This window comes from Vicugna pacos, chromosome 11 (genome assembly GCF_048564905.1).
Source record: "Vicugna pacos chromosome 11, VicPac4, whole genome shotgun sequence".
NCBI classification, from domain to species: Eukaryota; Metazoa; Chordata; class Mammalia; order Artiodactyla; family Camelidae; genus Vicugna; species Vicugna pacos.
In genome coordinates, this window is record NC_132997.1 from 8,457,734 (window position 1) to 8,472,758 (window position 15,025).

The window sequence follows — 15,025 nt, forward strand, 5'->3', positions numbered from 1 at the left end:
CCCAGGATGGAGAACAGGTAAGGATGAGGAGTGGATTCTGGAAGCCAGGGCGTCTCCTCAAAGCTGCCTGCAGAACCTCCCCCGGCAGCTATAGAGACGGCGGGGCTGCTCTAACTGTGCAAGGTGCGGGTTTGCGTGGAGAAGGGCGTGAGCAGGCAAGCAGCCCAGAGGGCTCATGTGGAGGTGTCGTCTGAGGAGGGGGTTCCAGGAAGTGGACCCCAGGAAGTGACATCACATCCTTAACAGACCCCAACCGAAATGGAACCTGGTTACCAGGCACCCACATTCGGACAACAGCTCCAGAGCCAGCGCACTTGGCTGGAGACAGTTGAAGACACAGGATGTTCTCCTCTTGTTTCCCGGTCTCCCGGGGCTTCTCCGCCAGGAAACCCTGGACTGCGAGGTTCTTCGGTGGCTGTAGGCGTCTGTGGAACCCTCCACCCAGGCGCCTGTGGCCTATTTTGAGGAGGTCACCTAAGGTAACGCTGGGTGGCCTGGAGAAGGCCAGTCTGGGACCGGCCTCCATTGGGGGCCCTCCCTGGGCAGGCCCGCTTTCCCTCATCTCCATGTCGCTGAAGGGGGACTTGAGAGGAGGTGTCCCCTCTGGGCAGGAATGGCTTGTTGAACACTTGGTGACCTGGGGGTCCTGTCATGGCCGCACCCAAGGACAGGGCTGATAAGGGGGAAAGAGGACTCCTGAGGGGCATCTTCTCTGTGTCAATGGGAATAAAAGGCTCCCACTTTGTCAGCTTTTCTGCCCCTGAAGGAGGTCTGTGCAGACAGTGGTGGATGTGTGTCAGGACTGGAGATGTCTAGTGGGTCGGAGAACCAGCCAGGGCTCTGAGGCTCCTGCCTGGCCTCTGGGCACTGTATTTACAGGACTCCACACACGGGACGGGACAGGACCTGGTCCACGGAGATCCCCGCTCCACCTCCCTGCAGGAGGCGCAGGTGCCCCACGAGAGCAGCAGAGCCCAGGACGCGCTCAGGGTGAGTGTGAGCTAGGAGACTCCACACCCAGGAAGCCCCGGGCCCCGCTGCTGCCCCGCTTCTCCCCTGGGCTGCCTCTTAAGAGAGCTGCTGGCAAAGGGATCTGATCCCCCGTCTCCCCCATCTGCCGTCACAACCCAGGCCCTGCCTTGGCCAGACGCAAAGTCAGTGCCCACATATGAGTCCGACTCTCAGAAAGAGACTCAGACAGAACTTCAGTCTATGTGAAGTCAAGGGTATTTCTGCATTTTTCTACACGTTGTCCTGTTTCTTCTCCATCCCCACGTGTCCACATTAACCTGAAGATCCTGAGCCCTCCCACCCCAGGCTCAGCCGCTGTGTTCTCATCCCTAGAATGGGATGCCGTGACAGCAGTCACGGGGATAATGTGGTACATGCAGGGAGGGGCCGGCACTGCGGTGCCAACACAGGGATCTGAGACACTGATGCATTTCATCACTGCCCTTCGCCCCCGGTACTGGTGATGCCGAGAACCTTGGATCTGCTCAGGGCTCCCCCGTTCCACCTCAGGCACAAGTGCTTGAGGCTTGAGGATTCGGTCTAATCTCCAGCCCCAAGTGCCTGGGGGTCCCCGGTGCTGCCTCTGATTCATGTCTCTCCTCTTTCCACCCCAGGGGGGAGCTGGACCATCAGGGAGCGGGGATGAGGCCTACAGGGCTTGGAGCCTCCAGCGACACAGGCTGGAGAAGCTGGTGGCAAAGCTGGTGCCTGCCGTTCTGGGCGGGCACCCCTCCTATTTGAATACATTTCTGGGCAATTATCGAAGTTTTGTCACCGCCCAGCAGGTGCTGGACCATCTGTTCCGAAGGTGAGCACTGTGTCTTCATGGGACATTGGGGACCTGGCCACCTACCATCAGAGCCATGAGGCATTGTTCCTCTACCTCTCTGAGCCTCAGGGTCCCCCCTGCACGCTGGGGTCAAGAGAGGATCGGGCCCTAGGAGGGTAGGAACAGAGGGAGACCTTCATGGAAGGTGCTCTCCGGGGACCTGGCTCATGGAAAGGGCAGCTGGCGGGGCTGTGGTTGTGCGAATTTGTCATTGTCCTCCTGCCCAAGAGCTAGCGTCTGCCTCCTGTGTCACTGGGACTTTGGCCTCGGGTGGAACTGTTTTCCCATTTCAAAGGGGATCGGTGACGCCATTAGCTGTCCCTGTCCTGGGAGAGTGAGAACAGGGATCCCTGGGAGGGACAAGTGGGGTCCCAGGCCCACTCAGATGTGCGCCTTGGGGCCAGGTGGGCTCACTCACTCATTCCTCAAATGTATAGGAAGGGCCCCCAGGGACACAGGCTTTTCTAGGAACAACCATCATTTAATGCATCGAGCACACATCAGCCCTGCCCTCCAGGGCTTCCATTCTCTCGGGTGTCACACTGTCACACTAGACAGCACATCCAGCTAGTGTGCTCGGGACAGTCCATGTGACGCCTTCCTGCTCTCCTCTAGATACGGATGCGTCCTCCCTGTTATGGAAGAGGACGGGGGACCCCTGCACCAGCTGAAACAGTGAGTCTCTTGGATTGAAGCGGGAAGGACTCCTTCCCCAAATAGTGTGTGAAGCTCTGGGCTCTCTGGTTGGGCAGAGGTGGGCGGAATCCTGGATCCTGCATATCCTGCGAGTCTGGCTTGAGAGCAGAAGTCCTAGGACTTCCCCTGGCAAAGAAGAGACGAGACCCAGAGAGCTGTGGACGGGACTGTGGCGCTGTGAGGGGCATCTGGGAGGTCAGAGGACAGAGTCAAAAGTGAAGAAAACCCACAAGCATCCCCTATCCATCCCATCCCTGCCCACACGCCATTTGGGAGACACAGAACACGAGGGGTGGAGAGCATCCTGCCCACCATCTAGTGGAGCCTCAATGGTGGGGACTCAGCTGGTGCTCAGGGGACCCAGGGAGCCTCAGGGGACAGCTGAGCCCATCCTGATGATGCTGAGTGGCAGGGGCAGAAGGAGACCCAGGCAGGGTCCCTGGAGGATTCTGCAGCCAGCAGGTGCAGGAGCTAAAGTCTGAGGAGTGAGGAGGCCCGAGGGCAGCCTGGATGGCCGACACAGCCTGTCTGTTCCCTCCGGGCTCAGGCACTCATAGAGCAGCTCCCGTGTCCCTTAGAGGGCAGTGGCCAGAGCACACAGCCTGCCTGTCCTCACAGACGTGCCATCCAGTGGGGAGGGGCAGGCAGAGGGACATAGCAGGGTGACAGGTGTCCCTGAAGCGGTGGACAGGTGGTCACGCCATTGAGCCAGGGCTGTCCCTTCAGAAGGCTTGTAGCAGCCCCTCCTCTGTGTCCAAGCCCGCCTCTGCCCACACTGCCAGCTGAGATGGCACATGGAGCAGAGCCGGCCTCTGGATGGGCAGGAGCCAAAGGCAAAAAGGCCCAGGTCCCTGCAGGGCTGCCCTGGGAGCCCAACGTGGTAGGAAAGGCCAAGCCTCTGACTCTGGTGCCCCCCTGACTACCCCCAGGGCCATGGCCTCCATCCTGGGCACCTGGATGTTCCAGTACCCAGGCGATTTCCACCAGCCTCCAGAATTCCCATGCCTGAAGATGGTTGTCGCTTATGTAGAGCTCAGCATGCCTGGCTCAGACCTGGAGCAGCAGGCCCACCTCCTCCTGGCACAGCTGGAGCAACTGGAACTCCCAGAGGCAGACAGTGATGGTGAGGAGGATGCAGGGTGGGGGATCTGGTGGGTGGGGAGGGGACGGCACTGGACCCCACAGAGCAGAGCCTGGGAAGACTCCCTGGGGGTGGAATCCTGGAGTGAGATTTGATTGAGTAGCAGTGAGGGCTCCCCTGGCTTTGGGAGACACGTGGGAAAGCAGTCCTATTGATGAGAGTTTCCCTTCTTGGAGCTACAGCACCAGCCCCAGAACCCGCTGGGGAAACCCCTCTGGGTGGAGAGCCAGCTCCAGCTCTCCTGCCTGCAACAGCGCCAGCGCCAGCGCCAGCGCCGGCGCCAGAGCCAGAGCCAGAGCCAGAGCCAGAGCAGAGGGACGCACTGTAAGTATCAGTCCGGCTCTGCTGCCTCCCGTCGCCTTCAGGGCCGGGACGCCCACTGTTCCTGAGGTGTCTGTGATTTACAATTCCGGATTATTCTTAGAGGTGATAACATATTCCTTGCGGCCTGTTGTGTCGGTGTTTTATGGTTAATAGAAACATCAACGTGCCCTACATGTCTCTGTTTGGATAGACTCACTTCTCTGCACCAGACACACAGGGCGGGGATGTGGACAAGTGGCCCCAGCACGTTCCCACCCTCTCCCTGCAGGTCCTGTGAGGCAGCGGCCTCCTCCCTCTTGTCCGCTGTGGGCCCAGGGCCCAGCTCAGGGCCTCCATCAACACTCCCTGAGACCCCACCCTTGGTAAGTGGCCGCTCATGGCATGATCAAGACAAGGACTTAGAAGGCAACCCCAAATTTTGACCTTAGAGGATTTGTTTTCTTCCAGCAGTGAGACTGATTTTGTGTTTGTGTGAATGTTGCCTGTTTGTCCGACATCCATGGAGCCAGCGGCTCACATGCCATTCCCCGTACGGCCACCAGAGGGAGGGATGTCACTGCTTCTGAGAAACACTGTTCCATTCCAAAGTGCTCCTTCCCAATTTAGCCCTCCTCAGAACATGTTTTAGAAAGTGAGGATTTCTTTAAGCTATAGTGGTTTGTTTTCTTTCTTCAATCTCGTTTCAGCCCTAATCTCAATACACTTTAATTCACAAACAGAAATTGAGCCACTGAGTGGAAGTCGTCACTTGGGATACACAGACGTGTGTTCTTCTGTGTCCAGCCCCCATCTGTGTCCACCTCTGTCCCTTCCTCTCTCCCTCCAACCGTCTGCGTTTGTAAATATCTATTTAAATAAAAGACTTTGACAGTCAGTGCAATGTACAAGAGATATTTTAATTCATGTTGCCTTGTGTGCGTGTGATGTAGACTTGGGTAGAAAGCGGTCTGCTCACAGGACAGTGGGGTTGTCCCTGAATCCCTAGGAGACAGTGGAAGCGGGGCAGTAGGTCTCAGTGGGAGTCACTCACCAGGGAAGTTCTCCTGCTCAGCACAGCCAAGGTGGGTCCTCATCGACTTCTATCCCCAGAGCACTGAATCTGCTTTCCCCTGGGGAGCTTTGCTACAATCCCGTGTATCCTAAAGTGTCAGAAGGAAGAACAGTGATGATAAGAACTGTGGGAGAGGGACAGGTTTTGATTTTAATTACCTACTCCTCTACCTACAATGGCTTTCCCTGGATTGTATTATAAGGAACGCTCAGCCACCTGGGAGCAGAGTCTACACCTTGGACTTGAGCATATTACAGGTCTCTTGCCCAGCACTTGGCCAAGAAGATGGACGTGTATTGCTGAATGTATAGAGTTGGGAGGGAAGATAGGACAGGCTAGGGGAATGTGTTTGAAATGGGGACTCTCCTGGAGCTTTCCTGACAGGAGGTCATCATACCTAGGCACCTTCCTCCCCTGCCGTAATGATGATGTCATAGTGGAAAATATTAATGATTGTGTTTAATCTTCACAACACGTTTTGACAGGTATTCTAATTATAACCATTTAAGATAAGAAAACTGAGGTGTAACAAAGATAGCCTTACACAAAATAATGTCACATACCTAGGAAGTAGTTTAATTGGGATTCCAAAGCCTGTAATTATAATAAACACTATTTTGTATAACGTTTATCAATACTAAGAAACAGTTTATCAGCCTGATAATTGTTTTAATCAAATTTATGAGAAGAGAAACTCAAATTTACTTAGTACTTACTATGTATTGGCAACTTTGCAGACAGAATTTTTTTCTTTTTTTGATGTTCTGAGCTTTCCCCTCTCCTTCAATTTATTTTCTTCTAGATTATCCACTTGAGATAAACATTCTACATTACTTAGCACTATTCTGGTTAAAAGGCAGTGATTATTGATAAAATAAAGCCATTTACATATTGTAATTCCATTGAGTTGAACCCTTTCAATAATCCATACATGTGTACTAAAGTATATATATATAAAATACAATAGAAAGAGAATGCAAAAAAATGCTAATTCAATCACTGATAAAAATATTTGTCAACATTTTCCAAAGATTACCTATGCTCAAAACATGAATTTTTAATCATCTAGTATGTATTAATTCTTTTTTTAATGTTGCTTGAATTTTTATTGGATTCACATAAAATGTATAGATTAATATAAGGAAAAAAATGACATCTCTACCACTGAGATCCCTAATCACATGAATATGGTACATTTTCCCATGTATTTAGCTATTCTTTCATGATCTTCAGGTGGTCTTATAATTTTCTTCATAAAGGTCTTGAACATCTCTATTAGATTTACACTTAGCAGTATACTGTTTCTTAGCAGTATACTTTTTATTTTGGTAAAATATATATAACAAAATTTATCATTTTAACTATTTTTAAGTGTAAACTTCAGTGGTATAAAATACATTCACAATGTTGTGTAACCATCACCACTATCCATTTCCAGACCTTTTTCATCATCCCTAATAGAAACTCTGCACTCATTAAATCGTAACTCCCAATTGTCCCATCCTCCCAGCCCCTGGTAATCTCTATGGTATTTTCTGTCTCTTGAATTTGCCTTTTCTATGTTCCCTGTATAAGTGGAATCATGCAATGTTTGTCCTTTTGTGTCTGGATTGTTTCACATAATAGAATATTTTTATGGTTTATATAAATATGTTGTGGTATGTATCAGAATTTCAATCCTTTTTAAGGCTCAATAATATTGACTGTATGTATAGACTATTTTTTTATCCATCTGCTGATGGACATTTGGTTTCTTTCCATCTTTTGGCTATTATAAATAATGGCATATATTAATTCTAAAATAAACTTACAACCATGAAAAAGAAACCAAATTAGAGAGATATTTTAACATATATGCTTTGGTTCTTGTGTAAAAAAAAATCATGATAGGTTTCTTTGTAAAATTCTTTAAGCAAATTATACCTTTATGTCACTGCTTATTAATTACATGTTAGAAGCAGAAAATAGTAAATACTCTAGCTGTTATTCATTCTCTTTATACTTTCATTTTAAGTTCTTGTGTAGTTGATTAATGTGCTTGTAGTTGCTGTTTTAATTTCTTCGAATCAAATACATTTCACAAAATTTGTTTTTCGGTTTCATCAAAAGCATGCATTTATTGTGTCCTTAATGATGCTACCAATAATACTATGACAAAATGTATGTGTTGCAAATGAATCAGCCTTAATGATTAAAAACAAGAAAACTAACGAATAGTAAACACCTTATTGTAAAAAACTCCACATCATTTTCTTAAGTACAGTTGTCTATTCATCAGTTCTATGTTGGATTCAATGGCATTAAACCACTTTTCACCTTGTCATTGAATAAATCATTTGGTTGTTTGCTAAAATGATAGCTAAGTGTTAAGAATTGTGAAAAGATTATATGAAAGCCTACTCATGAAAATGTACCTAGTAAAGTCTTGTAAAAGTCACAATAGCATTTTAATGAAAATAGCCAAAATTGGACCTGTGGAGATTTTTAGAATTTCTAATGTCATATCAAGGAATCTAAGTTCCTGTTAATAAGACTGACAAAGCACATCATTGTCATATCTTTCTCAGTAGGATAAATGAGTTGTGATTTTATTTTCACCCAATAATAATGTCATTTAGCTGTATTCACATATGTGTGTCTACTAATGCAATGATAGAGTGATGTTTACTAATATAAATGTTATTATAAAAATGATTAAAAGCAAAAAAAAAAGAATTTTAGAAAAAAGGGGACTAAAAAGAAAATAAATCATGACAATTGGTCATATTCTCTCAAAGTCATGGCAGCAAACATGAGTGAGAAACAGCCTCAAACTGGAACTCTGAAGATGCACCAGTAATAACCCACTCTGAGCTTGTTCAGATCATTTATATTTTCTGAACTTGAATTTCTTGATCTTCAAATGGAGTCCATGTCCTCTTTATGTCATTCTTCAGGGTGTTCTGCGAGCTTAAATGAAATTATGTATATAGTATTGTTTTGAAAAAAGTAAAATTTTATTTAAAATACACTATTATTATTGCATATGCAGATTATGTGTATTCATTTTTCTAGACTAATAAATCCTGAAAATACTTTCAAAAAGCACTTTCAAAACTAAGTGATAATATCTGGCCTGCTGTCATATAACAACCAAAAAAAATTATATAGTCTGTCTTCAATAATAGAACTATAACAGCCAGAACAAGGGAAATAATAGTTTGTGTGTTGCTAAGGTTTCAATATCATTTATTAGTTCAATCCCCAAAATCCATAAAGACAGGGACAAGCATATCTTGCTGCTCCTAATTCTTTCTCTGGCATGTAGCAGAGACACATAATAGATTCTCAATAAATTTTCATGAATGAATTAATGAATTATAGGCATTTCAAGGTTACTCAATGAAAAGTAGAATACACCATAAGGGAGGATGTGATGACAAAAAAATACATAAAAAAAATTAGGAATAGATTAAATCAATTGGCTATGCATTTTAGGAAAAAAACCGGTAACGTGAAACTTGTCTTGAACTATTTACAGGGCAGGCACATCAAGAGGTCAGGAAGGAAAATTTGCCACCCCAAAATGTGTCTCTTTGGCATGAGGAAGAAACAGAAGACTCAGGAAGCTGTTCCTTTCTCCTCTCCCTCAACTGCCCAAAAGAATTCAGAGAGAAGGCTTATTCCAGGGAAGAGAATCATCACCAGAGATACCTATAGTATAGATATGAAAGTGGTGTGGTAGACACAGAGGAATCTAGCAAAGTCTATTTGTTAAAATTCCTCTCTGTGCTCTGTTGTTTCTGCATAGCTCAGTAAATACTTGTTTACAAAATATTTGCTCTTTTTTTTTATTGTCCTGTGAATTGCCTTCCTTCCTCTTGAAGTCTCAAACCCTCTCCCCCTTCTCCTTAATCCAGAAGGACATATACACCTCAATTTTGCCTGACTATCTTCGAAATCTCTCATGTTTAAACATGGTATGTTTACCATGTATATAATTAATTTTTTTCTCCTGTTAATCAGTCTTGTATCATTTTAATTACTCAATCAGTTAAGCTGAGAAAGGAAAGAGGGGAAATTTTTCCCTTCCTAAGAGAAGAGGTTAGATTTATTTTCTCCGTAGCATAAAGCAATACAAAATATTGAGTTGGAAGTCAGAGAAAGGTTGATTTCCTTTCTATAAAATAACAATAATTGTAGCTGGTCAAAATGAGATGTATTTTCTCATGCACTTCTCTAATTTTAGAAGGTTATACAAAAAATACATGATAATTTGTTGGGATTGTCTACAACAGAAATTGGTTAAGTAGGATAGGAAAGTGGTGAAGAGGGTAGGAACAAGACTCAGAATGTCCAGACACAAACTCCAACCACAGAACATACTAACTCTGTGACACGTTGGACACCTCTCAAAATTCAATATGTAAATGAATTACATTGTTAAATCTTGCTACAATGTAAATTCAAGCTTGGGATGGGGCCTGGGATCCTGCATTTCTAAGGAGCTTATGTCGTAGGCTTTGGGTACAACTTTAGTAATAGAATCTATTGCAAATTACTAAATTTCACTCTATATCCATGTTCCAAACTCTATAAATTATAGGATCTTTGTTAGTATTAAATGCAACAATTCCCACAAAAAACAAACATCATAATGGCAAACACAGTATTTTCCACCAATATTATTATTAAATTACTATTAGAATACTCCTTTAGGGCTGTACAAATCTATGATAATATGTTTACCTCTGTAACAATTCTGGAGAGTTGAAATACACAACTTATGACATCTGTCAAAACTAAATATTGAAGGAGATAAGTGATGATGTAATAGCTACACACTTAATTATTTTTAAAATGTCACCATGTTCATTCAGGACCAACATTTTGCATATAAGCTTAACACTTATTAATCTCACACACAGGAAACACCAGACTTAGGCTTCTTGAAGTGACAGCTGCTACTACATCAATACTGGCAAGTGGTGATACAGAATAAGTATCAGGGGAACAGAAATCTTTTTTAAACAGAAAAAAGAAAAACAGCCATACATCTGTTGATTGATGAAAGGAATCTTACATAAATGACAGTATATCCCATGTTGTCAATGGATATAAGACTTTGTATTAGAAAAAAATGTCAGTTCTTCCCAAGTTCCTTTATATCTTCAGCATGATTGCAATCAAAATCCTAAAAGGTAACTTTCTGATGCTGAAGAACTAATTCTAAAGTTTACATGTAATAAGAGACAAAATAAAAGTCTGAATAAAAGAACAAAGGCAGATAGTTTTTAAAATCATCAAATGTATAAGAAAGCTGTAATTTAAATAATGATTCACTGGTGTATAGCATCACAAATAAACAAATCCAACAGAAAATAGAGAGCCTCCATGTCTGGAAATGATCTACGGGGGCACTTAATCTTCTTTTGCTGCTTATCTTCTGATAGTCCTCCCTGTACTTGGAGAAATCCATATGAGTTGTGATATCTAGGGAACTTTGGCTTCATCTCTACTTTTGCAATTTATTTTTAAAAGACATATGGGATCATATAGGTCTTGTTTATCTTAAAAATTAATTACACTGATAAATGAAATACACTGATAAAACTGGAAACATACATTCCAAAATATTAAGGCTGATAACTTGTAAGTGCTAGTAATATTTAAGACTTATCTATTTTTTTATTTTCTGCATTTTTTCAATATCTTATGTAAAAGCATGTTAAAAAGTGAAAACAGATGACAGAGATACCATTTCAGCTTCAGAACTCTTACACTACCAAAATAGAAAACCTCAGAAATCTAAAACAATAAACTCTGAATGACAAAAAAGCAGCAAGAAGACTGTGTGGGTTCATCAAGAAGTAGAGCATATGCAGAACCCAAGTAGATCATTATAATTGCAAAACAGCACACAAAAATGTATTTTTTCAATGGAAAAATAATCACTAAGAAACTTGACCATTTGCTAAACTGAACATTTTCCCCAAACATCAAATGAGTATGGTGGCACATCTCCTTGTTGTGGTGTTTTATGTGAAGAAAAGATGAATCTTTGCATCATGTGTTCAAGAAGAATAAATTAGAATGTCTTAAGTGCATCAAGAAGCTTTTTCAGTCTATTCATAATTACGCTTTTAAAAACAATTTCTCTGCCACTTATCTATGGTGTTAAAAGAAAAAATTCCAGGAGACACAAAATTTGTGAAACTTTATTCTACCTAATGTATTCACAGTATGGACTGGTTTTTTTTTTTTTTTTAACATATAACAAGTGAATGTTAGTGTTAAGACTTTGAATTTAAGTATAAAATTCATTACTCATTAAATTAATTCTAGTAAAATTGATGTATAAAAACTCTTCTGCATGTTAGACTTGTGCCATTCCTATCATTTCCTCCACTTTATTTAACTTCCCTTATCTCATCGACACATTCGTGCATTGATTCGCATCATCTTCTGAAAATATTTATTTTATGTCTGTCCCTAATTGTATGTAGACTAAAAGAAAAATCTGCAAAGTGATATCATTGTGTTTCAAAAAATAAATCTACAAATGCATTTTCGTGTCATCAAGGATGTGACATATACATGCACAAACATATATGTATGTGTTTGTTGCACACACATGAGTCCAGAGAATAACACAAACTATACTTAACAGATCTTAACTGGTTCCTACTTTTGTTCCAAATATTTTTCTTTGTGAAATAAGTCACTGCAGATACAATGAAAGATCTGTATACTCTTTCCCAAACACATCTACAATTCTATTCTAAAGGAAATCAGGTACTGAAGACAATGGGATGTCTGCATTCAGTAAAATGTTACATCTCCCTAGAAGTAAACACTGTCCCACTTTCTTGATTATCTAAGATCAATGAATAACAAAATTTGAATCAGACATCTCAGTAGCGACATTAAAAGCTAAAAGATAACCAAGCACAGCCTTTGAAATTCTGAGGGAGGATTATTTTGAATTTAGAATTTTTAATTCCGGTCAAATTATTTATCAAATGAGATGGGGAAATATACATTTAAAGCATTACCTAAAGTTGAGCATATATATATACACACACATATATATGTATGTGTATGTATATTATATATATATGTGTGTATATATATTAAAAAACATTTGAAAATACATATTTATGTTTTAATAGACAAAAATAAAAAGAAACTAAAAATTGAACTTTTAGTGTGGTGTAGGAGAAGGAGTAAGTAAAGCTTTTTTTATAATTGAAGTATAGTTGATTTACAATGTTGTGTTAGTTTCTGGTGTACAGCAAAGTGATTCAGTTATACATATATGTATATTCTTTTCCAGATTTTTTTTCCATTAAAAGTTACTACAAGATATTGAATATAGTTCCCTGTGCTATATAGTAGGACCTTGTTGTTTATTCTATATACAGTAGTTTGTATCTGTTAACCCCAAATTCCAGATTCACTTCTCCCCAACCCTATCCCCTTCAGTAACAGTAAGTTTGTTTTCTGTCTGTGAGTCTGCTTTGGAGTTGTAAATAAGTTCATTTGTATTGATTTTTTTTTTAAATTCCACATATAAGTCATATTATATGTCTTTCTCTGTCTGACTTATTTCACTTAGTATGATAATCTCTAAGTCTATCCATGTTTTTGCTGCAATTGGCATTAGTTTATTTTTATGGCAGAGTAGTATTCCATTGTATATATACACCACATCTTCTTTATCAGTTCATTTATTCATGGATATTTATGTTGCGTCCATGTCTTGGCTACTGTAAATAGTGCTGCTATGAATATTGGGGTGCATGCACCTTTCCATATTAGAGTTTTTGTCTTTTATGGATATATGCCCTGAAGTGGAACTGCTGGATTATATGGTAACTTTATTTTAAAGTATTTTAAGGAAACTCCATACTGTCCTCCATAGTGGTTGCACCAATTTAACATTCCTTCCAACAGTGTAGGAGGGTTCCCTTTTCTCCGCATTCTCTCCAGCTTTTATCATTTGCAGACATTTTGATGATGGCCATTCTGACTGGTATGAGGTGATATGTCATTGTAGTTTTGATTTGCATTTTTGTAATAATTAGCAATGCTGATCATCTTTTCATGTGCCTACTGGCCATCTGTATTTCTGTGGGGAATGTCTATATGGGTCTTCTTTTCATTTTTTGATTTTTTTTTAATATTTAGCTATATGAGCTGTTTGTATATTTTGGAAATTAAGCCAAGTAGGACTATTTTTAATTCTAAAATACCCTTCCGTTGAATTTGAATGTATATTTCTATGATGATGTATAACTATTGTTAAGATAAATATGATTAGAAAAAGTATATTATTATTTCAACCCCTTATCTTCTCAGTAAGCAAAGTGATATAAATAAGAAACTACACAAACACTGCTAGAATAGTATACAAATTTGATATTCAATTCTTAAGTGAATTTTTGGATAACTAAAACATTTTTCTTCTTGAATTAATTTTGTGGTTGTGCTCTTTCTTTTGCAAAAATAAAAAGATAAATATTTTAGAACCATATAAACATGGCTGATAGTTCACTGGTTTATAGGCTGATAGACCTACACAAACAGGAAATTCACATTTCAAGACTACCTTTTTCCCATGTAAAATAATCTTTTAAATTTGTCTTTAAAGTTTTATATATATTTCCATGAAAACTAGAAAAAATTAAATAGGTAACAACATACAAAAGTAAAAATACAGATTCTTTCTTAAATTAAAAAAAACCTGAATTTTGTCATTAAAATAGCTCCCTAAGTATCAGAAAAAAATAATAAAGAGACAAATATCTAAACACAGCCATATGACAATCTTGAAGAAAAGACAGTCCTATACTAGCAACTTTAGATGTTTGGGTTTAAGATGTTCATGTTTTGTTTTATTTTTTCTGATAAATGAGTCTTTTTTTCCCTTCAAATTTAAACATGCTATATAACCATATAACATGCTAATGAATAAACTGAATCCTTTAATTATAAGGAAAGGCAGTTTACAGGTGTGCAATCAGTCTTAATGACAGAAATTGTAATACTTTAAATATTGATGACTTTTAAGAGTTATAATATTAGGAACATGTTATACATGTCAAAAATTTACTGTTAAATACTTTAGGAAACTTATATTTAATTGTGTTGTGTTCTGTTTATAACCAAAACAAACACAAACCAAGTCATTCATGACTTAGTATACATTTATCTGATCAGAATCATAACTAAATATATCATTATTCAGACAGAAAATTATTCACCAGGGCATTTTATTAGTTCTGTTATGAAAACTTAAGGTTTTGAACTCAATTGCATATTACAGTTTAGATAAAAGTGACTAAGATACAACCCATTTTTAAAAATGTATTATTTATGTTCTATCTGTAAGGAAAAGTTGATTATAATTAATAGCTTGCTAGTAAAAACAAAAAGATTCAAACTAACAAGATATTTCTTAAGCAAAAATTTGGAATCTATTTGAATGAACTATTTAAAAATCAATTACTAACTCATTGCCATCAAAAATAAATTTTAAAAATTTTGAAAGAGTCCAAATTAAAATCCAAAGGCCTTTTTCTGGATGGATTTATAGAAATACATTCACAACATACTGTCTAATTCTTAAAACATTATCATCTGCTTCTAAGTGTCATCTCTAAAGCTTTGAAATTATATATACATCTATTTGGTCTTGCATTAAAATCCTAGTAAGGGAATTTAATGCTATTTATAAAGTTATTTCACTATTATAAGTGATCGTTTACAATAGATGTTCATTAAAACACACGATGTGTGCATTACTGTATCTTTTTCAAGTCTTCTGAAAATAGACTGTTTAAATTTGAATTCTTACAAAAGACCCCGAGGTAGAGATCTGAATAGTCCTAGTTTATATAGGAGGTGCCTGTACAGGGGAGGGAAGTGGTACCTGCAAGAAAAAGCAGCCAGTAAGGATGAATACCAAGCTCACCATCACCACAGGCAACTG

At 40.1% G+C, this 15,025-nt stretch overlaps 1 protein-coding gene and 1 long non-coding RNA gene across 2 annotated transcripts in view; one reads left to right on the top strand and one right to left on the bottom strand.

Annotated features, from left to right (window-relative positions):
* The window catches only part of LOC140699149 (uncharacterized), a 259,144-nt gene that overhangs the window by 37,575 nt on the left and 206,544 nt on the right, over window positions 1–15,025 (bottom strand). Inside the window, exon 5 of the long non-coding RNA XR_012077150.1 lies at window positions 5,032–5,140. This is a non-coding gene — a long non-coding RNA (uncharacterized lncRNA). The remainder of the gene's footprint in view (window positions 1–5,031; window positions 5,141–15,025) is intronic.
* LOC107035170 (ral guanine nucleotide dissociation stimulator-like) lies at window positions 247–4,191 on the top strand. The gene is made up of 7 exons (XM_072972199.1): window positions 247–479; window positions 880–990; window positions 1,626–1,819; window positions 2,456–2,515; window positions 3,466–3,659; window positions 3,860–4,001; window positions 4,155–4,191. Exons 1-7 carry the CDS (start codon window positions 342–344, stop codon window positions 4,189–4,191), a joined length of 876 nt encoding a protein of 291 aa, XP_072828300.1. The 5' UTR covers window positions 247–341.

What these genes read in the sequence shown, in the direction of transcription:
- LOC107035170 (XM_072972199.1), top strand. Translation starts at nt 342, where the DNA reads ATGTTCTCCTCTTGTTTCCCGGTCTCCCGGGGCTTCTCCGCCAGGAAA. An exon ending in GAGCCCAGGACGCGCTCAGG is followed by an intron (nt 991 to 1,625) that starts GTGAGTGTGAGC and finishes TTTCCACCCCAG; the next exon opens with GGGGGAGCTGGACCATCAGG. An exon ending in CCAGAGCAGAGGGACGCACT is followed by an intron (nt 4,002 to 4,154) that starts GTAAGTATCAGT and finishes TATGGTTAATAG; the next exon opens with AAACATCAACGTGCCCTACA.